Consider the following 26,763-nt stretch of genomic DNA (forward strand, 5'->3'; position numbering starts at 1 on the left):
AAAGGAAGTTTAAAGATAGGAAGTTTCCACTGAAACGAGGAATAGATGTCACCAGAAACACATCTATACTTAATGTAATGTGTACATTGCGCAGACCTAACAGGAAGGATAACTACCTCTAATAAGAAGTAAAAAGATAGTATAACGCTGCCTCCCACAAGTAACTAAAAACAGTTATTAAAAAGTCTATTACACGATAACACGTATCATGTCACATACGAGGTGACATAGCGATATAATAAAACTCGCTAGGAGTAAATGCAGGTCAGGCACACAATCAGAAAGGTGACTTTGATTATAAATACTGAGGTTTTCAGACAAAACGTACTTTCCTACTCAAGTCGCCGTTTTCTGTTTGTTTCAGAAAAAGACTGGAGATACTGCGACAACAAAAATTAGATCTCCCATCTCGCGAGAACAGGTTATTCTCGTTCTGTTTGGTGTTACCAGGGACAGAAGCCGAAGATTGGCCAATCAGGAGGCGGATCCTCTCTTCGTCCCGCCCCCGTTGCCGGGATACGTAGCCGCGCGTAGCCGCTAGTGGTTAGTTCTGAGGACCCAGGAAAGCTGCGCGAGGGCAGCTTGCAGTGGCGAAGTGAGCTAACGGTGCTCTGGCCGACTGGTGGGCTCCGCCGGGGGTGGTGGCCTCGGAAACAGGTTCGAGCGCCCGTCACCGCTACAGCTTTCCTCCTGACACTCCCAGGGAGGTGAGAAATCCCAGGTCCCGTCTATCCCTCTCTCAGTCCCTCCGGAGCCGCTTTTCTTACCTTGGAGAAGCTGATCCGCTTCAAACAAAAACAAATCCACACTTTTCGGCTCTTAGCGGTTCTCTCAGCCTGTCGCCAGGCCTGGGAAGTCGGACTCCAGGCCGGCAGAGCGTGTGGAGAGATCACCTCAGTCAGTCCCCTGAGGAAACCTGCCGAGGCGAGACCGGAGGGAAGGATCCAAGAGCCTCAAAGAGAAAATTCACCGTGGGCTGAGGGATTTCACTCGAAGCAATAGATTTGTGTCTTTTATTAGCAACTTGCCAATTGTTGGTATATGTTAAAATGGCTGGTTTAGGGAGGATCCTGGTAGTAATAATTAGCAAGCCGATGTTTTTATATAGTACCTTTAATCTTCACAACAGCTCTTCAGGCCACAGCCCATTGCCACGCATGGGTCTTACAGATGAGGACCCACATCCAGTAGGGATAACTGTCAGAGCTAAAGTTTGTGTCTCTCATTTTTCTGGAACCAAAGGCTAGGCTCCGTCTCTGATTTGCCTGAATAACGGAGGAGTTAGTGGCCTGTCTGTTAGGAGTGACCGTTCTTTTTATTTTATCTCCTCCTGGGACTGATCTAATGCTAGGCTTTCTCCAAGATAGTAAAGCAGTGGTAGAGACAGTCAGGTGGAAATTCTTTTTTTTTTTTTTTTTTTTTTTTTAATTTTTAAATGTTTATTTACTTTTGACAGAGAGAGACACAGAGTGTGAGCGGGAAAGGGGTAGAGAGAGAGGGAGACACAGAATCTGAAGCAGGCTCCAGGCTCTGAGCTGTTCCACAGAGCCCGATGCGGGGCTCAAACTCACAAACCCAGGGATCATGACCTGAGCTGAAATTGGAGGCTTAACAGACTGAGCCACCCAGGCGTCCCTGGAAATTCTATATGTTGTACATTTTCTTAAAGTTGTCAGGAAAGCTAGAATAATAGACTTAAATTTTACATGGACAACAGCCGTACTTCATTTTCTTGAGCTTCTCCAATAATGCGCTTTTTACACATTGAAGGTTTGTGGCAAACCTGTGTCAAGCGAGTCTATAAGTGCCGTGTTCCCAACAGCATTTGCTCGCTTCATGTCTGTCACATTTTGGTAATTCTGGAGATATGTCAGACTATGCATTGTTACTATATTTGTAATAGTCATCTGTGATTAGTGATTAGGACTTGCTGAAAGCTTAGATGAAGATGAGGGTTAGCATTTTTTAGCAATAAAGTATTTTTTTCGCTAATGTGTAAATTTACATAAATATAACTGAAACAAAAATGTAATGAAACAATACCCTTCCTATATGCAGTGAACTCTTACATTTAAAAAAATTTTTTTTGTGTGTTTATTCAGTTTTGAGAGACAGAGAGCAAGCAGGGGTGGGGCAACGAGAGAGAGGGAGACAGAATCCGAAGCAGGCTCCAGGCTCCGAGCTGTCAGCACAGAGCCTGACGTGGGGCTTGAACTCATGAACTGTGAGATCATGACCTGAGCCGAAGTCAGACGCTTAACCAACTGAGCCACTCAGGTGCCCCTCTTACATTTTTTTTAATATTTATTTTTGCGAGAGAGAGTGAGTGGAGGAGGGGCAGAGAGGGAGAGAGAATCCCAAGTAGGCTCCAAACTGTTAGTATAGAGCCTGACACAGGGCTGGAACTCACAAACCATGAGATCATGATCTGAGCTGAAATCTAGAGTCAGATGCTTAACTGACTGAGCCACTCAGTCACCCTTCTTACATTTTTTACTTCATGTTTAAAGCATATTGGGCAAAACCTACCAACTTGTTTTCATGTCAACAAGTCATGACCCATAATCTGAAAAGTGCTATTCTAAATCATCAGCCAAAACTTTGAATAATATATTCTGATGAGTAAAGGAGGGGGCTGGCAAACTGGGAGAGGATGAGTGAATTGAGGAGCGGGTTTAAAGGGAGATAGAGGGGCGCCTGGGTGGCGCAGTCGGTTAAGCGTCAGACTTCAGCCAGGTCATGATCTCGCGGTCCGGGAGTTCGAGCCCCGCGTCGGGCTCTGGGCTGATGGCTCAGAGCCTGGAGCCTGTTTCCGATTCTGTGTCTCCCTCCCTCTCTGCCCCTTCCCCGTTCATGCTCTGTCTCTCTCTGTCCCAAAAATAAATAAACGTTGAAAAAAAAATTTTTAAAAAATAAAGGGAGATAGAGTGAGAATAAAGATACGATGGGTATAAAGAGTACCAATGAAATATTTCAATTGGTATTGAGATGAAACAATTCCAGATGATGACAAGCTCCAGGTCTAGCCATAGCTATGGATGAGTGAAATGGAGTTGAGATGGTTACTAAAATTTAGGTCAGGGAACTGTGACCAAGAATGTTAGATATTGAAGCCAGTATCCCTATGGAAGTCATCCAGGACATTGGTGGGACTGGAGTAGAGAGACTTGAACTAGGTATAAAAGACTTTAGTAAAGATGGGGGGAGAAATTAGGAGGTCCCTAAGATAAAAGGAACCAGGAAAGATCCAAGGCAGTAAGGTTGCATTCCTTGGTCCTCAAAGGAAGATTTGGAAGATTAATGTTTTAAAAGTGACACTGGGGAGCAACGGGAATGCTGTGCACTCCTTTGCTTTGGAATTGTGGATTGAGAAACTAAAACAGCCTTCACTGAAAGTGTTTTGCGGCAAGTTGGGATTCTATTAAGGCAAAGAGTAAAATGAAAGATCTGATAACAGGGTTTAGAATATAAAGGAGTGAATCATCATTTTTCCCTGTGGGGAAGAAAAAAAGTAGGGAGGGAAGAAACGTGCTGGATATGTCAGAAAAGAGAAATTTTAGTAGAGTATGGGAAAAGCTCAAGAGAGATAGGTAATTAGAGAGGCTTACGTTTTGGTAAAAAATAGGGAAATGAGAAAGGCATATGATAAATGATTTCATAGTTCCACTCTAAATTGAACATTACTTTCATATTTGAACAAAATGAAGCCGGTTTAGCCTTGTAGTAGTACCTGGAATGACAATTTGCAAGAGAAGTCATTGTGGATTAAATGTTTGAAGGGAAGTTATGTGGATCTCCAGTGTGTTGCTATACGAGACATTAAAGGAGAATTGAACTGTTACTTGTTTCCAGATAGTGGTGAAAGTAAACAAACGATGGCCAGTAATCACAAACCTTCAGCAGCTCGCCCTGTTTCACGAGGTGGAATGGGGTTGACTGGAAGACCTCCTTCTGGAATACGACCCCCATCAGCAAGTATTCGAGTGGCAACTGGAGTAAGTTTCAAACAAATCTGTTTAATTCTCATGCATATGTCCTACTAGAAGTTGGAAAGCCTGTCTATAATAAGAGATTCTTCTTTGTTCTTTCTTTATTCCATCAACATACTATTACATATGTTTTGGCATTTTTTGGGGGGGTTTTTTTGGGGGGATACCTAGAAATATAAATGTGGGAGGATGTCTGAAAGACATTTTTAAAAATTTAAGACAGAGAGTGCGAGTAGGAGAGGAGTAAAGCGAGAGAGAGAGAGAGAGAGAGAGAGAGAGAGAATGAATCCCAGGCAGGCTCCACACTGTCAGCACGGAGACCAGTGTGGGTGCTCGATTTCACAAACCATGAGATCATGATCGGAACTGAAATCAAGAGTTGGATGCTTAACTGACTGAGCCACCTAGGCACCCCTAAAAGACATTACTGAGAGAAGATACCTTCTCACATTGATATTCAAATTTATTTTAAAGGTACAATAATTTAAGTGGTATAGCTTATTGGTGCCTGAATTAAATGAAATGGAATAGATGAGAAACAGAATCAAACATATGTAATTAGTGATGAAGGTAACATTTCAAAATAGTTGGAAAAGCATGGAGTATTCAATAGTTTATTCAAGTAATGGGTAAGCCATTTATTTTTAAAAATTGACCCCTCCCTCACACAGAATTCTAGGTATTTTAGAAACTTTATATTTAAAAAATGAAACCATAAATGTTCTAGAAGAAAATACAGGCAAGTATTTCATATAAACTTGGTGTGGACTCGGCCTTTGTAAAACAGAAACACCAAGTACTGAAAAGGAAAATATGTTTATATTTATATATTTGAATTTTTAAAAATTGCAAACACCACAATAAAGTTAAAAGAAAAATGACAAACTGATAAAAATATCTGCAACATATATGTCATAAATAGAGTTGAGAATTGTAAAATGAAAAAACTTTATGAACTGGTAAGAGCTCTTTCTGTAATTAAACACTATGAACCCTATGTTAAATCAAAATTACATGAGATTTCTTTTGGGGAGAGTGGGGAATATCATTGTAAAACTATTCCAGAATTCATTTAGAGCAATAAAAAACAAAAATAAAAGTGCAATATTCTAATATAAAAATATAAGTAATAAGTAAAACAATATTTTGGTTGCCACAGCAGCCTGGAAACAAACAAACAAACTAGTAAATGTTAATAGCTTAGTGTAAGATGGGGAGTGTCATAAATCAGTAAGAGAAACACCGCATTAGAAAAAATTGGATAAACTTTATGAACTGATAATTCTAAGCAGAGTGATATCCTATAAAAGATAATTGTTACAGTTTCATTATAATAGTGAAAATTTGAAAGCAACTTACCTTGTAACAGGCAAACCTTAAATAAATTATGATATATCTATCCCTATAATTGGCTATTAGGTAGTCATTAAAAATTATTTTCAAAGTATTTGAGGAAAGTATATATCTTCATAATACAGTATTAAATGAAAAAAAAAAAGCAGTGTGGTGCCAGTTGAACATAAAAACGGACATTTATTTACAGAGAAGTAAATGTACCGAAATATTCATATTAATTTTTCTTATGGTTGTAGCAGATGATTTTGACTCCATGTAAGGTCGTTTTGACTCCTTATCTGTGAAGTTTACACAGTAGGCTAACTGCAAACCAGAGATAATACTGGGTCTTCCTGTTTTTAGTTCATAAGAAGCACAATAAATTTTGGAGGGAATAATTTTGTTAAAAATCAGATTTTCTTAAAGTTTTCAGATTTTTCTAGAGTTTCAGCTAATATTACCAGCATCATCAACTTACACTGAAATGATTTTTCTAAAACCTTCATGTACGTGGTACTGAGCTAGTAAGAATTTTTATTTTAGTAAAAATTTATGCTTGTTAATTAAATATTTACAAAAGAATCTGACATTCATTGGCCGCTTACTCCATGCCAGGTGCTTTACCCATTTAATGTTTGCAGTTTTAAAAATATCGATGCCTGTTGTAAAACATACAAAGGAAAAGTGTCCGAGTTCTCTCCTACCTCAGGTATAACTATTGTTAACAGTGTGACGTATATACCCTTTAAGATTTTTTTCTGTTCATTGACAAACACTAACACACATGCATATAAGATTATATGGTTTTAATATTTTCTAAAATAATGATAATACTATACACATTTTTATTTATCTTGTCCATTACTTTTAATAATATATTTCCATGTGAATACATATATATAGTAATTCCTTTTAATATGTGCAGTTTTAATTTATACTTCTCTATATTTTCATTTGGTGAAGTTTGCCCAGGAAGAGATGTAGCATTCTCTTCCAAAGATCACTCAAGATAACCCTGAACTCATTTCATTTGTGTTTGTGGTTGACAGTGTTCCTGTGTCCAACATATTCTTTGACATGTGTTACTGTTGTTGGCCCCCAGTATAATAACCAAGTAATTCTCAGAATCACTTAAGAACTATGTTAGCTGACAAGATTAGAGACCACCACCTAACAATTAATGATAAGCAAAATGAATGACTATGGTTATATACAATCCCTATCTAAAATGTCTAGTACATATTTAATCTACTACTTGACTCTTTGACAGAGAGTGGGGGAAAAAGTAAAGAAAGAATGGAAGATAAACAAAAGAAGGATATTTTGAAACAGCCTCAGGTTGTCTCCTACCTTTCCAACTTGTCCATGCTGTATGAACTGACAAGAGGACAGTCTTTTGTCCTTTCCTCAGATTGTCTAATGTTATATTGGATTTTACAGACCTGAAGTAGGGAATCATGTAGAGTAATGATATGAATGCTTGCTGAATGATGTCAGCCCTTTGACACTTGGCTGTCTCATGACAGAATTTATATGTAATTATAATTTAAAAATGAAAATTTATTTTTTCTGATTTTGAAGGTAGTATATACTTACCACAGTAATGCTGAAAACACTGAATTGTAAAAATAACAACATAAAAATGAACTATAATATCACATCATATGGAGATAACCATTGTTATTGTTTCTTATATAATTCTCAGACTTTTTTGTTTTACAAAATGGAATTATAAATACTGTTCTGTAAACTACTTTTTAAAATATACTGTAACATATTCAACCATTTCCTATGGTCAAATAGGGACAAAAATGTGGATATTTAATTCCTTTCCAGTTTTGAGGTTATTATATAATGTCTACACATAAAATTAATTAAAAAAATTTTACTTTATTTTTCTTGAAATATAGTTAACGTAGAATTTTTTTTTTTCCCCTCAAGTTAGCTAACATACAGTGTAGTCTTCACTTCAGGAGTAGATTCCCATGATTCATCATTTACATACAACACCCAGTGCTCATTTCAGCAAGTGCCCTCCTCAATGCCCATTACCCATTTCCCCCACCCTCCATCCCCTACCTAGCCCCATCAACCCTCAGTTTGTTCTCTGTATTTAAGAGTCTCTTATGGTTTGCCTCTCTCTCTGTATATTATTTTTCCTTCCCTTCCCTTCCCCTATGCTTATCTGTTAAGTTTCTCAAATTCCACATTTGAGAGAAATCATAGATACCTGTCTTTCTCTGACTGACTTATTTCACTTAGCATAATATGTTCTGGCTCTATCCATGTCATTACAAATGGCAAGACTTCATTCTTTTCATTGCTGAAGTCTTCATTTCATTCTTTTCATTATTCCATTGTATACATATATACCACATCTTTATCCATTCATCAGTTGATGAACACTTGGGCCCTTTTCATAATTTGGCTATTGTTGCTATTGCTGCTGTAAACATTGGGTTGCACGTGCCCCTTTGAATCAGCACTCCTGTATCCTTTGGATAAATAGCGCAATTGCTGGGTTGTAGGTTAGTTCTATTTTTAATTTTTTGAGTAACCTCCACACAGTTTTCTAGAGTGGCTGCACCAGTTTGCATTCCCACCAACAGTGCAAGAGGGTTCCCTTTTCTCGACATCCTCACCAACATCTCTTGTTTCCTGAGCTGTTAATTTAGGCCACTCTTACGCATGTGAGGTGATACCTCAGTGTAGTTTTGATTTGTATTTCCCTGATGATTAGTGATGTTGAGCACCTTTTCATGTGTCTGTTGGCCATCTGGATGTCTTTTTTGGAAAAGTGTGTATTCATATCTTCCCATTTCTTAACTGGATTATGTGTTTTTTAGGTGTTGAGTTTGGTAGGTTCTTTATAGATTTTTGATACTAACGCTTTATATGATATGTCATTTGCGAGTATCTCCTCCCATTCCATCGGTTGTCTTTTAGTTTTGTTGATTATTTCCTTTGCTGTGCAGCTTTTTATCTTGATGAGGTCCCAATAGTTCATTTTTGCTTTTATTTCCCTTGCCTTCAGAGACATGTCAAGTAAGAAGTTGCAGCCGAGATCAAAGAGGTTGCTGCCTGTTTTCTCTTCTAGGATTTTGATGATTTCCTGTCTCACATTTAAGTCTTTCATCCATTTTGCATTTACTGTTGTGTATGGTGTAAAAAAGTGGTCCAGTTTCATTCTTCTGCATGTTGCTGTCCAGTTCTCCCAGCACCGTTTGCTAAAGAGACTCTTTTTTTCTATTGGATACTGTTTTCTGCTTTTGTCGAAGATTAGTTGGCTATGTATTTGTGGGTCCATTTCTGAGTTCTCTATTTCATTGCTCTATGTGTCTGTGTTTGTGCCAGTACCATACTGTCTTGAAGGGGCTAAAGTCTGGGATTGTGATGCCTCCGATTTGGTTTTCTTTTTCAACATTACTTTGGCTATTCGTGGTCTTTTGTGGTTCCATACAAATTTTAGGATTTTTTGTTCTAGCTCTGTGAAGAATGCTGGTGCTATTTTGATTGGGATTGCATTGAATGTGTAGATTTCTTTGGGTAGTATGAACAGTTTAACAATATTTGTTCTGCCAGTCCACGCGCATGGAATGTTTTTCTATTTCTTTGTGTCTTCTTCAGTTGCTTTCATAAGCTTTCTATAGTGAAATTTTCAGCATACAGATCTTTGGTTAAGTTTATTCCTAGGTATTTTATCGTTCTTGATGCAGTTGTAAATGGGATTGATACCTTGATACCTTGGGATTGATACCTTGATCTCTTTGTGTTGCTTCATTATTGGTGTATAGAAATGTGACTGATGTCTGTACATTGATTTTATATCCTGCAACTTTGATGAATTCATGTATCAGCTTTAGCAATTTTTTGGTGGAGTCTTTTGGGTTTTCCATGTAGAGTATCATGCCATATGTGAGAAGTAAAAGTTTGAGTTCTTTGCCAATTTGGATGCTTTTTATTTCATTTTGTTGTCTTACTTGCTGAGGCTAGGACTTCTAACACTCGTTAAACAACAGTGGTGAGAATGGACATCTCTGTCGTGTTCCTAATTCAGTGGGAAAGCTCTTAGTTTTTTCCCATTGAGGATATTAGCTGTGGGCCTTTCACATATGGATTTTATGACATAAGGTATGTTCCCTCTATCCCAACTTTCTTGAGGGTTTTTATTAAGAAAGGATGCTGAATTTTGTCAAATGCTTTTTCTGCATCTGTTGCTAGGATCATATGGTTCTTATCCTTTCTTCTATTAATGTGATATATCACGTTTGATTTGCAAATATTGAACCAGCCCTGCAGTCCAGGAATGAATCCCACTTGATCATGGTGAATAATTCTTTTAATATACTGTTGAATTCGATTTGCTAGTATTTTGTTGAGAATTTTTGCATCCATGTTCATCAGGTATATTGGCCTGTAATTCTCCTTTTCAGTCGGGTCCTTGTCTGGTGTGGGAATCAAGGTAATGCTGGCTTCATAGAATTGAGTCTGGAAGCTTCCCTTCCATTTCTGTTTTTTGGAATAGGTTGAGAAGAAGTATTAAATGCTTTAAATGGCTGGTAGAATTCCCATCTGACCAGGACTCATGTTTTTGGGAGATATTTTGATAACTGATTCAATTTTGTCGCTGATTATGGGTCTGTTTAAATTTTCTGTTTGTTCCTGTTTGAGTTTTGGTAGTGTGTAAGTGTCTAGGAATTTGTCCATTTCTTCCAGATTGTCCAGTTCGTTGGCATATAATTTTTCATAGTATTCTCTAATAATTGTTTGTATTTCTGTGGTGTTGGTTATGATCTGTCCTCTTTCATTTGTGATTTTATCTATTTGGGTCCTCTCTTTTCTTTTTGATTAATTTGGCTATTCATTGATCTGTTCTATATTCATTGATCTGTTCTGTGTTACTGGATTCTATATTTTTTATTTCTGCTCTAATCTTTGTTATTTCTTTTCTTCTGCGGGCTTTGGGCTTTCTTTGCCACGGCCTTTCTAGTTCCTTTAGGTGTGAGTTTAGATTGTGTATTTGGGACTTTTCTTGATTCTTGAGATAGGCCTGAATTACAACATATTTTCCTCCTAGGACTGCTTTTGCTGCATCCCAAAGGGTTTGGACGGTCATTTTTTCATTTTCATTTGCTTTCATATATTTTTTAATTTCTTTAATTTCCTGGTTGGCCCGTTCATTCTTTAGTAGGATGTTCTTTAACCTCCATGTATTTGGGGGGACTTTCCAAATTTTTCCTTGTGGTTGATTTCAAGTTTCCTAGTGTTGTGATCTAAAAATATGCATGGTATGTATGATCTCAGTCATTTTATATTTGTTGAGGGCTGTTTGGTGACCCTGTATGTGATCTATTTTGGAAAATGTTTCATGTGTACTCGAGAAGAATGTGTATTCTGCTGCTTTGGGAGGAAAAGTTCTGAATGTATCTGTTAAGTCCATCTGTTCCAATTGTAAGGGTTAAATTGTAGTGTAGGGCTAACCTGTAGCCTTAAGAAATAACAGCTTTGTTTTAACACTGTAGATTAAGAGATAACAGCCTTGTCCTATCAATCAAGGGAACAAAAGTTCAAGGAAAATAAATTGGATTAGTGTTTGATTGGATTGGGGCAAGGGCATGTCTGAACTGTTTCCATCCCCATCTGGGAACTATTTCTTTGTTTTGTTCCCAGGTGATGATAAGACGGGATGTGGTCTATGTGGTCGGCTATAAAAACTCTGTACCCCTGCTGTTAGAGATGCACTCTGGTCTAGAGTGTCAGTTCTGATCGTTTGGCCTTGCCTCTCATTGCAATAAACTTTGTTGTGACTGTCACTGGTGCCCATAGCATTCTGTTTCAGGAGTTGTGTGGATGCAACACAATGTGTCATTCAAAGCCATTGTTTCCTTATTGATTTTCTGCCTAGATGATCTGTCTATTGTTGTAAGTGGAGTATTAAAGTCCCCTACAATCATGTTATTGTGTATAAATTTATTTATGTTTGTGATTAATTGATTTATATTATTTGGGTACTTCAGCACTGGGGACATAAACATTTATAATTGTTAGCTCTTATTGATGGATAGACCTCTTACTTTTGATATAATGCCCTTCTTCATCTCTTGTTACAGACTTTGTTTTAAAATCTAGTTTGTCTGATATAACTATGGCTACTCTGGCTTTCTTTTGACGCCTAGTAGCATGATAGATGGATTTCCTCACTTTCAACCTGCAGATGTCCCCAGGTTTAAGATGGGTCTCTTGTAAGTAGCATATAGATGGGTCTTATTTTTTTATCCATTCTGATACCCCTGTATCTTTTGATTGGAGTATTTAATCCATTTACATTTAGAGTGATTATTCAAAGATACTGATTTAGTGTCATTGTGTTATCTGTAGGTTTCAAGCTTGTGGTGATGCCTCTGGTCTTTTGTAATCTTTACTGCTTTCCACTCACAGAGTCCCTCTTAGGATCTCCTGCAGGGCTGGTTTAGTGGTCAGGAACACCTTTAGTTTTTGTTTGTCTGGAATAGCCTTTATCTCTTCTTCTATTCTGAAAGACAGCCTTGCTGGATGAAGGATTCTTGGCTGCATATTTTTCCTCTTCAGCACATTGAGTATTTATTTCCGGCCACTCCCTTCTGGCCTGCCAAGTTTCAGTGGACAGGTCTGCTACTACCCTTATGTGTCTACCCTTGGTGGTTAATGCTTGTTTGTCCCTAGCTGCTTTCAGTATTCTCTCTTTATCTTTGTATTTTGCCAGTTTCACTATATGTCATGGTGTTGATCTGTTTTTGTTGATTTTGAAGGGAGTTCTCTGTGACTTCTAGACTTGGATGTCTGTTTCCTTCCCCAGATTAGGGAAGTTTTCAGGTGTAATTTGTTCAAATAAACCTTCTGCCCCTTTCTCTCTCTCCTTCTTCTTCTGGAAGTCCTATTATATGGATGTTATTTCATTTCATTGACTCACTTAAGTCTCTAATTCTCCCCTTGTGGTCTCATAATTTCTTTTCCCTCTTTTTTCAGCTTAATCATTTTCCATAATTTTACCTTCACTTCTTCTCTCCTCTGCTTCTTCCATCTTTGCTGTCACTGTATCTAGTTTATTTTGCATCTCAGTTATTTCTTAATTCATTGTGACTATTTCTTACGTTTTTGATGTCTGCAGCAATAGATTCTCTGCTGTCTTCGATGCTTTTTTCAAGCCCAGCTATTAGTCTTATGACTGTTACTTTAAACTCTTGTTCAGATATATTGTTTGTATCTGTTAAGAGCAATTCTCTGGCTGTCATTTCTTCCTGGATTGTCTTCTGAAGAGAATTCTCCTGTTTCAACATTTTGGCTACATTTCTGGTTTTACGTGTTTTAACAGCTTGTTATGTCTTCCATCTGCAAGTTACTACTATATTAAAGAGGGATAATACACTGGCCAGGGCCAGGCACTTCAGGAAGTGTTTTTGGAGTGTGTTGAGTGCACTCCTGTGTTGTGTATTTGGCTGCTGTACCCACTGGTCAGTCTTCTACAAAGCTCCTCCTTACTTGTGGTGTGGATTGTTTGGACCTTCCACCAAGTGTGCTTTGATTTGTTCGTTGAAGTAACTCTGGAAGAAAGGAAAAGGTGGGGAACCTGATCCCATAAAAAGTGAAAAATGAAAGAGGTGAAAAAAAAAAGACCAAATAGAGAATCAAAGAAACTATAAGCCTTAATCCAGAGAGAGAGAGGAAGGAAAATAAAGATGGAGCTTTATAAAAAGTGTAAAAAGAATAAAAATGCCTGAAAAAAATGCATATATATATATATATATATATATATATATATATATATAAAATAAGAATTGACCAAAAATCAAATCAGAAACTATGATCCTGATTCCAAAGGAAAAAAAGAAGAGGGTAGAAAGGAAAAAGAGAGGAAAAAAAAAAAAAGAAAAACAGACTAACGTATAAAGCCACAAGATAGTTGTCTGTTGGTGTCTGGGACCAGTGGCTGTGCTCGTCTGGAGGAGGGACTGTCTGGTTCACTCAGTGTCATTCCCACTCCAGTAGATGAGCAGTTGCCAGATTGCTAGACACGAGGGGCGGGTCTGGTGTAAACCAGTCCTGCCTCCACTGAGGGCAACTGTTCTGTTCCCTCAATCCCCACTGTGTTGGTGATGAGGAGAAAAATGGCAACACCCCAGTCTCTCCTCCCTGGACTGGGTTTCTCAAACCATGCTGTTCAGGCAGCCCTTACAGAATAGTGCTGGTGGTCAGCCTGTTCTCCACAGTCTCCCGCACCTCTTAGGCTCTTGGCTAAGATTCAGAACCTGATGTCTTAAGGGGCCCTGTACCACGTGGATTCCATTTTGGTGTAGCACCACTCAGCCCTGCTGGCGCCTGAAGGGTCTTTTGTCCTTGGTGGGGCCATAGACCCTCTTCCCACAGTATTGGAGGAAGGAGACTGTTAGCTCTCAGCATGCCCCTGAGATTGCTACTGTGCCCTGGGGCCAACTCCCTCTTCCCCCCAGGCTTGCGTACATGGAAGCTGCAGTGACTTCAGTCTGGCGAAATTTGCACACTTTTGAAAGCTCCTATCTTTGATCTTCAATTCCTAAGGCTGTTTGCAAAGTAGAAACTGGCACTCTCAGTATTTTTTTTCCCCAGTCCATGGTCCAGAGAAGTTTTTCTCTTGTACTAGCACAATACCACAATCCACAGCCTTTCTTTCTCTCCGTTTTGTTTCTCCACAGAAGAGGCTCCTTCCCCTCTGTGCCTACGCTGTTTTATCTCCCCCAGTTCACATAATGCATCTGTGTCCTGCTGAGCTGTCTCCCTTACCTGTGGAGACTTTTCTCTCACTCCACAGATTGATTTCCTTAGTGTTCCAAGTGTTCTGACCTCAATACAACTGTGTTTGAGGGAAGGGAAGGGAAGGGAAGGGAAGGGAAGGGAAGGGAAGGGAAGGGAAGGGAAGGGAAGGGAAGGGAAATCCCCGCAACCCTACTTCTCTGCCATCTTAACTCCTCTAAAATTTAAAATTTTAAAGGAATCTACTATCTAATTGCCGGGGTCCAGCCCCAGCAGATCCAGGGATTCCCGAAGGATGAATGGCGCCGGTGAAAAAATAAAAAATGGACACAGACAACAGCAGTGTTTGACTGGCCGCTTTATTGTGGCAAACGTGGCATTATATTTGTTAGCAATTTCCTCGTAGCATGCGTCATCTATTTTTCTGGCATTACCTAATTCTAAAAATGTTCCTATGTGTAATCACCCATTAAGGAACAACATGGTTATTTTCTTGTAATGTTCCCTCCTGCCCTTTGCTTATTGATTAATTTCTTCACATTATTTCATTATGTATCTACGTTTATCTATAATCTATAAAGCATTTGCTTTGCTATTTTCATGAAAGGTCATCTATCTCTCAACACCTCAAGTGGAACACTTACAGGGACAGGACTTCTTAATTGTTTTTTTGAACATTTGCAGTATAAGGAACAAAAGTTTTTGCTTTGGTCTGGGGTGCCGGGAGGGAGCCAAGAGGACCCTGGGAACCCAAGCCTTATGTGTTCCCAGAGAGACAATGTATACCTAGGAACTAATGAACCATTCTGTACCTTAACCCACCAGGTCCAATCATCATCTTGAATGTTCCTGGAGGCCAGGTGGGCCTAGGGTTGGAGTAACTTGTATCCATAGATACACTCCTTTGTTGCCGGAGTGGGGCTTTCAAATCCATTTGTTCCCTCCTTGGCTGGGAAATATATGGGGTCATCCTTCCTTTAGGTAGAGGAGTCTTTATAGGGGGTGGCAAGGGCTAGATGTAGGGCTGCATGATTTTCTTGGGGAATCTTCTTTCTTTCCCCAGTGGTTCTTTTCCCTGGGGGCATGTCGTGGGCAATTCGCCAACAGACGATTCCCCCAGGTACTTTGATTGGTAGGGGGGCTGCCCTGACCAATGCTAAGGCCAAATTACATAAAAGCAGGAGTACAAGAAGCTTCACTGTCGGTGGGCCGCCCTGTAGTCCCGATCCATCCACTGTCTGGGCCCTGCCATCAGGCTGGTTGGAGAGCTTGGCTGCCGGCATCTATTGTTCATAGAATTTTAAATGTTAAAGACTTTTATTTAATATGTCCTATTTTGGGAATTCAAAAATGTAAGGAATACTTTACAAATTAAATGTAATTTTAATTTTTTAAAAATAATCTCTTTGCTGTCATAACAGTACTAGAGGTATAGTGTTTTTCTAGTTTACTAAAACTGAAATCATGTTTTTCATTTAGATGCCACCTGGAACAGCAAGACCAGGCTCTCGTGGTGGTACCATTGGGACAGGGGGAGTTCTGTCTTCTCAAATCAAAGTTGCTGATCGTCCTGTAACACAACAAGGTTTGAGTGGAATGAAAACTGGAATGAAAGGTATCTCTTTTAAAAAGACGAGTATATTTTGTATAAGAAGTATCACAGTACCATATTACTGGGGGAACCTGGGTGGCTCAGTTGGTTACTAGTGTCTGTCTTCAGCTCAGGTCATGATGTTGCGGTTTGTGAGTTCAAGCCCCGTGTTGGGGTTGCTGCTGTTACATGGAGCCCGCTTAGGATCCTCTGTCCACCTCCTCCTCAGCCCCTCCCCAGCTTGAGGTCTCTCAAAAATAAACAAACACTAAAAAAAAAAAAAAATAGTATTGCAGTACCGTATTAGTTAGCCAAGAAGTATAAAGAGGCCATTTTATTCAATTTTTATTCCTTGATTCACAAAATTATGGTGATGGTTAAATAAAAGTGCTGTAAAAATACACTGTGAACTTTAATCTTCATTTTTCTAAATATGGAGCTTTACTATAACTTGAAGAAATTTGAAATAATTTGAAGAAGAGCTCAGGAATGAAAATTAGGTTTCTAGTACTACATAGAAATATTCTGAAATATTTTTTGATTGTTTCCATATCAAAATGACACTATTAAGGTATTTATGTATTTATGATAAATGACTCAAGAAGTGTTACTTTTCTAATAATTAATAATCCATTATAGTATGTAACTTCTTAAGTAAGGAATTGAAGCTAACACAGTTTTTTACTGCATCTTACCTTAGGCCTATGTATGTGTTTAAAAAAGCATAATGGTACACTTATGATTCAAAAATTAGTCTGTGATACATACAAATCAAAGCATGGTAAACTGCTTTATAACGAGTTTTTTATTTTCTGTGTTTGTGACAGATGACTTATCAGGGATGAAGATATTCTACTGGGACAAAATTAATTATAAGATATTATGCTACCTTTTGTAATATAGTATGCCATGCCTTTCAGGAGACTTAAATTTTTTTACTTTATTATAATACCACTTAGCTCACTAAATATTAAAAAACAATTATTTAGGGGTATGTGGGTGGCTCAGTTGGTTAGCATCTGACTTCCGCTCAGGTCATGATATCACGGTTTGTGAGTTTGTGGGTTTGAGCGCTCTCTGCTGTTAGTGCAGAGTCCACTTTGGATCCTCTGTCCTCTCTTTGCCCCTCTCCCACTGGTTCCCCCCCCCCTCAAAATAAATAAACTTAAAAAAAAACCCCAAAAACACAATTTTTTAGGAATGCTTGCTTGATATCAATACTGTGAAGAAATGTCAAAATTATATCATTGTCTAGTCTTCTCTCCCTCTTCTGATCATAGACCTCACAGTTACTCCTCTCTATCCTTACTTTTTCCACTTTGCAAGGTCACCTCTCTCAAGGTTTGGACATTTAACCTAGGGGTACTTTCTTAGTCCTGCTGAAATAACTGAAATAAGATCATGTTCCTAAAAAAAGGGTCTCTAAGACAAATTATGAAAAATCATAATCTCTTGCATTGAGAAATCCACAGTCTAAATCTTCACTGTGCTTTATGATAGTTAATAGCTACTTGTAGCTATTTAAATTTAAATTAATTAAAATTAAATAAAAGATTCCGTTCTCTGCTATCATCAGCCACATTTCAAGTGTTTAATAATTCCAAGTAGCTGCTTTATTGGACAGTGTTGGTATAGAATATTTCCATTGTTGCAAAAAGTTCTATTGGATAACCCTGTTCTAGACTTTTTAAAAAATATTTATTTATTTTGAGGGAGAAACAGATTGAGAGAGACTGCAGGGGTAGGGCAGAGAGAGAGAGAGAGAGAGAGAGAGAGAGAGAATCTCAAGCAAGCTCTGCACATGCTCACGAACCATGAGATCATGACCTGGGCTGAAATCAAGAGTCAGCCACTTGACTTGTTGAGCCACCCTGGTGTGCCTAGACTTTCTTAGATTGAGTTTGCGTTCAGTTAACCTGACCTGTAGAGTGTACTTCCTGTCTTAACACCCCTACCTTTAGTCCCATTTTTGTGATCTTAATTCAAGTTTCCATTATGTCATGATGCTAAGATATTATTCTCTTTTCCATTTTTTTTTTTAAGCAGGCTCCACGCTCAACATGGGGCTTGAACTCATGACCCTTAAGATGACAAGTCACGTGCTTTACCAACAGAGCCAGCCAGGCACCCCAGTTGTCTTTTCAATTGATTCAGTCTGTCATCTTGATTATCAGATTTATTGGGGCATAAATAAGGACTCAACAGAATTGTGGAGTGTAATTGTGGTTGTGCTTTGGCTTTACTATTTTGGTGGTATTTCCAAACTGAACACTAATAATTAAAAAAAATTTTTTTAGGTCCCCAGAGGCAAATTTTAGACAAATCTTATTATCTTGGACTTCTTCGGTATGTTCAATAAACATTTTTTTTTCCTATGCATGGTCATGAAGTTTTAATGCTGGTGTCTGTTGATTTTTAAGAATTATTTTGTGTTATAATTTCTGGTTAATTTGGCTGTGCTACAAAATATATGAGATAATACAAATAGGTCGAGATTTTAAATTGTATTTGTTTGCATGTGTGTGAATTAATTTATGTCAAGTTCACTATCATAATGATAAGAATCATCTTTTATTATGCTTCTTCCACTAACTACTATGAAATATATTATTCATACCACTGAAATGTCATCAGTTGTATCTAATAAGAAAGGGAAAATGCATATACTTATAATATTTTAGTGCAGAGTTTTACATAAGTGTATAATTGGTCAGTTGCCACAAATGTAACCTAATTTTAATTAATTCATGAAGTTCATTATGTCTCTAAGAATGAAGCTCTAAATTGAGAACTTTTTTCGTATTCTTTATCTACCTTTTTTTGCTTAGATGTCCTACTGTTCAGTCTTCATTTTTCTGCTTTATTGTATTTTGTTCTTGGCTCATCATCTATATCTTTGTCTACTATTTCCATTGCATTTAATCCATCCTTCTATCATGTCCTAAAACCTCTGTTTTCTTTTTCATTTCTTCTGCAGTCTTTTGTTTGTCAATTATCAGGATCCTTTATGGGTCTCAAACTTCTAGAAGGCAATAGAGAGAAGTGTAGGTTTTCCCCACCACTCCTTAATGCTAACATCAGCATGAGGCCAGCACTTACATAGCATCTCTTCATATCCAGCCACTTTTTAATCAAAAGAAAGAAAGGATATAGAGCTATTTTTCAGCATTGCATATCCTCACTTTTCCAGGATTTGTGCTTTTGTATAAAAAAAATGGGTCTAGGTATTTTTGTAATTGTTTGACTCTATAGCACTAGTTCTCAACTGTCCATGATTTTTGCCCCCCAGGGAACATTTGGTGATTTTTGGACATACTTTTGGTTGTCACAGCTAGGGTTGGGGGTGTGTGCTACTGACAGCTTGACCAGGGATGCTGTTAAGCATTGTACAGTGCATAGGATAGCCCTTCCCCACTGCCAGAGTATCCTTTACTGACCTAAACTGTCAGCAGTGCTGCTTTTGAGAAGCCCCACCTTAGAGAGTAGCAGGAGCTGTGAGGATGACAATGAGGCATCTAGTTGTGTCTATAGATTGTTATTTTGACCAGGCTTACATTCTGGTCCTATTTCATCTTAGTGATCAGAGAATCTATTTCAGTTTCTTACCATTTGGGATATGCCTCATTTTAGTCAAACAGGCCACATAAATTGTTTTTCTTTTTTTAGTGAAATTTCACAAAACCATTTATATTATTGTTACACATTTATGAAAAATTTGCTTGACTAGAAAGGCTCTTTTCTGGATTAGGATTATTGCTGACTTTTTTATTTCTTTCCATTTAGAAGTAAAATAAGTGAACTTACAACAGAAATTAATAAACTTCAGAAAGAAATAGAAATGTACAATCAAGAGAATTCAGTATATTTGTCATATGAAAAGAGGTGAGTAGTTTTGCAGTTAAAATTATGCAAGGTCTTTTTAAGAGCAATATTCAATGTAATATGCTTCAGAAGTGTAATACCAAATTTGTAATTATACATAATGTTTATAATGTTCTTCTTCTTTAGGTGTTTATGAATGTATTTGTTTTATGCTTACAGAGCTGAGACTTTAGCTGTTGAAATCAAAGAGTTTCAAGGACAACTAGCAGACTACAATATGGTATTTGCCCTTTTCTGAGATTATTTTGAATATTTCCATTGTTTTTTACCACTTTAAATACTTTAGATACTAAATAATACATGAATATATGCTTACGGTGAAAGATTGTAACAAGGGAGAGTATAGAGATTAAAGCCTCCCTTTGCTTTTCCCTCATTTTTCTCACCAGAAATCATTTGGCCTAACAGATATGTATTCTTCCAGTCTTAAGAAAATACATTTACTTGCAGATACATATTTTCCCTAACAGTATTAAAATAATCATTTTAAAAGTAGCTAAAATTTATTGGGTACTGTCATTTCTGTAAAAAAAACATTTTATCTCTCTATGGATGGTTTTTATTATGAAATATTAAAAATTTTAATTATGTAGTGCGCAGATTCTACCTCCATTCTTATGTTTCATCCAAAATACAGTGGTTGTCTTCTGCCAAAATAGAGTATGTAACATAAACATAGTTCCACCAAGGATTTTTCCTAATGTTTACTTTCTGAAGAAATAATCTCCTTGGCTTTGTTCATAACTGTCGCAATCTTTGGGGTGGTCTTGGCCCCATTACACTTTCTAGTGTCAGAATTTTCTTTCTTCTAACTCTGTAGGTGCTCTAGACAGCAATGGCATTTGGTCTTAAAGGGGAAAACTTTTATCTCACTTCTGTTAAAAAATAGTGTTACATAAAACAAGAAACATTCTATCATAATGGTTGGGTAAATTATGCTATACCTACTTGATATTGTTACATTGTACTTATAAACAAATTTTGCTGCTTATGGAATACTGTACTTCTCAAATCTGTTTAACTGTATAATAAATAATGAACATTTTGTAGAGCCTAGTATTCAGTACAGATTTTTTTTTTAGTAAATGTTTTGTTCTAAATATGAGGAAGTTTTTTATAAAATATGAAATGACATTAGATAAAATCATTTAGCTGTACTGGAATGCATTAGGTAAATTACTTATGTAAAGATATTAATGTGTGAAATAGGTTGTTTGCAGGTACAATGACCTAACAACTGATACAGGGAAAACATTTAGCTGATATCTAACATACAGTAAGATCTCAAATGTTAGGGTTTATTAGTACTTACTATTCATATCAGAAGTGAAATATTCTATAAACTAATACATAGTACATTAATAAAGCTTGGTGTTTCGGAAAAAATTATACCCAATAATTTGCTTTTAATAGCCTTCCTATTCATCCATTCATCCATTGATGGACATTTGGGCTCTTTCCATACTTTGGCTATTGTTGATAGTGCTGCTGTAAACATGGTGGTGCATGTGTCCCTTCGAAACAGCAAACCTGTATCCCTTGGATAAATGCCTAGTAGTTCAATTGCTGGGTGGTAGGGTAGTTCTATTTTTAGTTTTTTGAGGAACGTGCATACTGTTTTCCAGAATGGCTGCACCAGCTTGCATTCCCAAGTAGCCTTCCTATTCAAATTCTGGTTCTACAACTTGCTGAATTTCTTTATCTGCTATATTTAGAACTCTGCATCCCAAAGCAACAGAATATACTTTCTTCTCAAGTGCACATGGAACATTCTCCAAGATAGATCACATACTGGGTCACAAAACAGCCCTTCATAAATATACAAGAATTGAGATCATACCATGCATACTTTCAGACCACAATGCGATGAAGCTTGAAATCAACCACAGGAAAAAGTCTGGAAAACCTTCAAAAGCATGGAGGTTAAAGAACACCCTACTAAAGAATGAATGGGTCAACCAGGCAAGTAGAGAAGAAATTAAGAAATATATGGAAACAAACAAAAATGAAAATACAACAATCCAAACGCTTTGGGATGCAGCAAAGGCAGTCCTGAGAGGAAAATACATTGCAATCCAGGCCTATCTCAAGAAACAAGAAAAATCCCAAATACAAAATCTAACAGCACACCTAAAGGAAATAGAAACAGAGCAGCAAAGACACCCCAAAACCAGCAGAAGAAGAAAGATCACAGCAGGAATAAACAATATAGAATCTAAAAAAACTGTAGAGCAGATCAACAAAACCAAGAGTTGGTTTTTTGAAAAAATAAACAAAATTGACAAACCTCTAGCCAGGCTTCTCAAAAACAAAAGGGAGATGACCCAAATAGATAAAATCATGAATGAAAATGGAATTATTACAACCAATCCCTCAGAAATGCAAGCAACTATCAGGGAATACTATGAAAAATTATATGCCAACAAATTGGACAACCTAGAAGAAATGGACAAATTCCTAAACACCCACACACTTCCAAAACTCTATCAGGAGGAAATAGAAAGCTTGAACAGAACAGACCCATAATCAGTGAAGAAATTGAATCAGTTACCAAAAATCTCCCAACAAATAAGAGTCCAGGACCAGATGGCTTCCCAGGGGAGTTCTACCAGACGTTTAAAGCAGAGATAATACCTATCCTTCTCAAGCTATTCCAAGAAATAGAAAGGGAAGGAAAACTTCCAGACTCATTCTATGAAGCTAGTATTACTTTGATTCCTAAACCAGATAGAGACCCAGTAAAAAAAGAGAATTACAGGCCAATATCCCTGATGAATATGGATGCAAAAACTCTCAATAAGATACTAGCAAATCGAATTCAACAGCATATAAAAAGAATTATTCACCATGATCAAGTGGGATTCATTCCTGGGATGCAGGGCTGGTTCAACATTCACAAATCAATCAACGTGATACATCACATTAATAAAAGATAAGAACCATATGATCCTGTCAATCGATGCAGAAAAAGCATTTGACAAAATTCAGCACCCTTTCTTAATAAACACTTTCAAGAAAGTCGGGATAGAAGGAACATACTTAAACATCATGAAAGCCATTTATGAAAAGCCCACAGCTAACATCATCCTCAGTGGGGAAAAACTGAGAGCTTTTTCCCTGAGATCAGGAACACGACAGAGATGTCCACTCTTCACCACTGTTGTTTAACATAGTGTTGGAAGTTCTCGCATCAGCAATCAGACGACAAAAGGAAATCAAAGGCATCAAAATTGGCAAAGATGAAGTTAAGCTTTCACTTTTTGCAGATGACACGATATTATACATCGAAAATCTGAAAGACTCCACCAAAAGTATGCTAGAACTGATACATGAATTCAGCAAAGTCACAGGATACAAAATCCATGTACAGAAATCAGTTGCATTCTTATACACTAATAATGAAGCAACAGAAAGACAAATAAAGAAACTGATCCCATTCACAATTGCACCAAGAAGCATAAAATACCTAGGAATAAATCTAACCAAAGATGTAAAAGATCTGTATGCTGAAAACTATAGAAAGCTTATGAAGGAAATTGAAGAAGATATAAAGAAATGGAAAAACATTCCGTGCTCATGGGTTGGAAGAATAAATATTTTCAAAATGTCAATAGTACCCAAAGCTATCTACACATTCAATGCAATCCCAATCAAAATTGCACCAGCATTCTTCTCGAAGCTAGAACAAGCAATCCTAAAATTCATATGGAACCACAAAAGGCCCCGAATAGCCAAAGGAATTTTGATGAAGAAGACCAAAGCAGGAGGCATCACAATCCCAGACTTTAGCCTCTACTACAAAGCTGTAATTATCAAGACAGCATGGTATTGGTACAAAAACAGACACATAGACCAATGGAATAGAATAGAAACCCCAGAACTAGACCCACAAAAGTATGGCCAACTAATCTTTGACAAAGCAGGAAAGAATATCCAATGGAAAAAAGACAGTCTCTTTAACAAATGGTGCTGGGAGAACTGGACAGCAACATGCAGAAGGTTGAAACTAGACCACTTTCTCACACCATTCACAAAAATAAACTCAAAATGGATAAAAGACCTGAGTGTGAGACAGGAAACCATCAAAACCCTAGAGGAGAAAGACCTCTCTGACCTCAGTCGTAGGAATTTCTTACTTGACACATCTCCAAAGGCAAGGGAATTAAAAGTAAAAATGAACTATTGGGACTTCATGAAGATAAAAAGCTTCTGCACAGCAAAGGAAACAACCAACAAAACTAAAAGGCAACCAACGGAATGGGAAAAGGTATTTGCAAATGACATATCGGACAAAGGGCTAGTATCCAAAATCTATAAAGAGCTCACCAAACTCCACACCCGAAAAACAAATAATCCAGTCAAGAAATGGGCAGAAAACATGAATAGACACTACTGTAAAGAAGACATCCGGAAGGCCAACAGGCACATGAAAAGATGCTCAACATCGCTCCTCATCAGGGAAATACAAATCAAAACCACACTCAGGTATCACCTCATGCCAGTCAGAGTGGCCAAAATGAACCAATCAGGAGACTATAGATGCTGGAGAGGATGTAGAGAAACGGGAACCCTCTTGCACTGTTGGTGGGAATGCAAACTGATGCAGCCACTCTGGAAAACAGCATGGAGTTTCCTCAAAAATTTAAAAATAGACCTACCCTATGACCCAGCAGTAGCACTGCTAGGAATTTACCCAGGGGATACAGGAGTACTGATGCATAGGGGCACTTGTACCCCAATGTTTATAGCAGCACTCTCAACAATAGCCTTTCTCTTATGGAAAGAGCCTAAATGTGCATCAACTGATGAATGAATTAAGAAATTGTGGTTTATGTACACAATGGAGTACTACGTGGCAATGAGAAAGAATGAAATATGGCCTTTTGTAGCAACGTGGATGGAAGTGGAGAGTGTGATGCTAAGTGAAATAAGCCATAGAGAGAAAGACAGATACCATATGTTTTCACTCTTATGTGGATCCTGAGAAACTTAACAGAAACCCATGGGGGAGGGGAAGGAAAAAAAAAAAAAAAACAGAGGTCAGAGTGGGAGAGATCCAAAGCATAAGAGACTCTTAAAAACTGAGAACAAACTGAGGGTTGACGGGGGGTGGGAGATGGGTATTGAAGAGGGCATTTTTTGGGATGAGCACTGGGTGTTGTATAGAAACCAATTTGACAGTAAATTTCATAAAAAAATTAAAAAAATAAATTTCTTTATCTGCAAAATGCAGATAATATCTACTTTAGAGAGTAATTGTTAAAATTAAGTGATACATATAATGAGTCCAGAACAATGTTTGGTGGAAGGCAAATATGTTAGCAATTGCAATCATTGCCTAACTTTTTGAAGGAAGCTTACCTGGTGTTGTGTTTGTGCCTTACCTTGTTGGCTTTTTTGTTGTTGTTGTTGTTTTTAATTTTTAGATGACCAAGAAAATCATTTTGTATTCTCACTGGTATAAATTTGTAAATCTGTTAATAGGCTCTCTGCTGCAGGAAAGAGAGTGACCGACATTCCCCAAACTTTTTGTCTTCTTTAGACACTCCTTTTAAGGTCAAACATCTTTTCAAAGCAGGCAAAGCTCACTTTGCCACCCTAAAAATGTGACTGGCCAAATGCAGAGTGTATACTTAGGTAGCTCAATATTTGTTTTTATCTTAGAAGATAAAATACACTATAAACAGTAGCCAAATTATGGAAAGAGCCCAAATGTCCATTGACTGACAAATGGATAAAGAAGATGATATATATATATGCAATGGAGTATTATTTAGAGATCAAAAAGAATGAAATCATGGGGCATCCGGGTGGCTCAGTCAGTTAAGCATTGGACTTCAGCTCAGGTCATGATCTCATGGTTCATGAGATCAAGCCCCACATTGGGCTCTGTGCTGACAGCTCAGAGCCTGGAGCCTGCTTCGGACTCTGTGTCTCCCTCTCTCTCTGTCCTTGCCCACTCACACACACTCTCTCTCTCTGTCTCTCAAAAATAAAATAAAACATTAAAAAAATTTTTTAGGGGCGCCTGGGTGGCTCAGTCGGTTAAGTGTCCGACTTCGGCTCAGGTCATGATCTCGCGGTCTGTGAGTTCAAGCCCCGCGTCAGGCTCTGTGCTGACCGCTCAGAGCCTGGAGCCTGTTTCAGATTCTGTGTCTCCCTCTCTCTCTGACCCTCCCCCGTTCATGCTCTGTTTCTGTCTCAAAAATAAATAAACGTTAAAAAAAAAATTTTTTTTTAAAAAGAATGAAATCATGCCATTTGCAACAACATAGATAGAACTAGAGTGTATTATGCTAAGCGACATAAGTCAGTCAGAGAAAGATAAATATCATATGATTTCATTCATATGTAGGATTTAAGAAACAATAGATAGAACATAGGGGAAAGGAAGGAAAAATAAGATAAAAACAGAGAGGGAGGCAAGTCATAAGAAACTCTTAAATACAGAGAACAAACTGAGGGTTGTTGGAGGGGTGTTGGCTGGAGGGATGGACTAAATGGGTGATGAGCATTAGGAGGGCACTTTTTGGGATGAGCACTGGGAATTATATTTAAGTGATGAATCACTAAATTCTGCTCCTGAAACCATTACTACACTATATGTTAACTGGCTTGGATTTAAATAAAATTAAAAATAATAATAAAATTAAAAAAGATAAAATATTTAGAAGTAATAATAATTAAATGACTACTCATTGTTTTAAGATTGAATACCTATTTATGAATTATAGAGAAAATTTATGAAGACTAACAATGTTTTTTTTGTAATTTTGTTTTTAGTTGGTAGATAAACTTAATACCAATACTGAAATGGAAGAAGTAATGAATGATTACAACATGGTAAGAAAATTTAAAAGTATAATAGATTTACATAGATCATATCACCCAAAACAAAGCATTCATATCTAGAAATAGTTTGATAAAACCTTACACACTTTACAGATAGGTATTACTTTGATCTTAAATATTTCTATTGTAGTTGACTTCCCTTAGTTGCATTTTTTTTCCATTAAAGATTTTAAAGTAATCTTGATACCCAATGTGGGGTCCAACTCACAACACCAAGGTCAAGAGTTGCATACTTTACCAACTGAGCCAGCCAGTGGCCCCTTAGTTGCTCTTTTTAAATTTCTTCCTATTGGTCATATCTCCCTAGTAGATGCTTTAGTATCTTTCTACAAGGCCATGTTTGAATTG

The 26,763-nt window shown here is 37.5% G+C and overlaps 2 protein-coding genes across 3 annotated transcripts in view; one reads left to right on the forward strand and one right to left on the reverse strand.

Annotated features, from left to right (window-relative positions):
• Positions 1-347, reverse strand: part of PLAA (phospholipase A2 activating protein) — a 45,807-nt gene extending 45,460 nt beyond the window's left edge. The window contains exon 1 of the mRNA XM_045043750.1: positions 329-347. The gene's annotated coding sequence lies outside the window, so the exon portion shown is untranslated. The remainder of the gene's footprint in view (positions 1-328) is intronic.
• A 194-nt stretch (positions 348-541) lies between these two features.
• IFT74 (intraflagellar transport 74) overlaps positions 542-26,763 on the forward strand; it is a 98,980-nt gene continuing 72,758 nt past the window's right edge. The window contains exons 1-7 of one of the 2 annotated variants that reach the window (XM_023242368.2): positions 542-707; positions 3,853-3,995; positions 15,570-15,705; positions 17,979-18,027; positions 19,465-19,563; positions 19,723-19,783; positions 26,347-26,406. In XM_023242368.2, coding sequence (XP_023098136.2) covers positions 3,876-3,995; positions 15,570-15,705; positions 17,979-18,027; positions 19,465-19,563; positions 19,723-19,783; positions 26,347-26,406 — 525 coding nt within the window. In that variant the 5' untranslated portion in view covers positions 542-707; positions 3,853-3,875. The remainder of the gene's footprint in view (positions 708-3,852; positions 3,996-15,569; positions 15,706-17,978; positions 18,028-19,464; positions 19,564-19,722; positions 19,784-26,346; positions 26,407-26,763) is intronic. The other variant, XM_023242367.2, reaches the window with a different exon arrangement.

Source organism: Felis catus, chromosome D4 (genome assembly GCF_018350175.1).
Source record: "Felis catus isolate Fca126 chromosome D4, F.catus_Fca126_mat1.0, whole genome shotgun sequence".
Taxonomy (NCBI): domain Eukaryota; kingdom Metazoa; phylum Chordata; class Mammalia; order Carnivora; family Felidae; genus Felis; species Felis catus.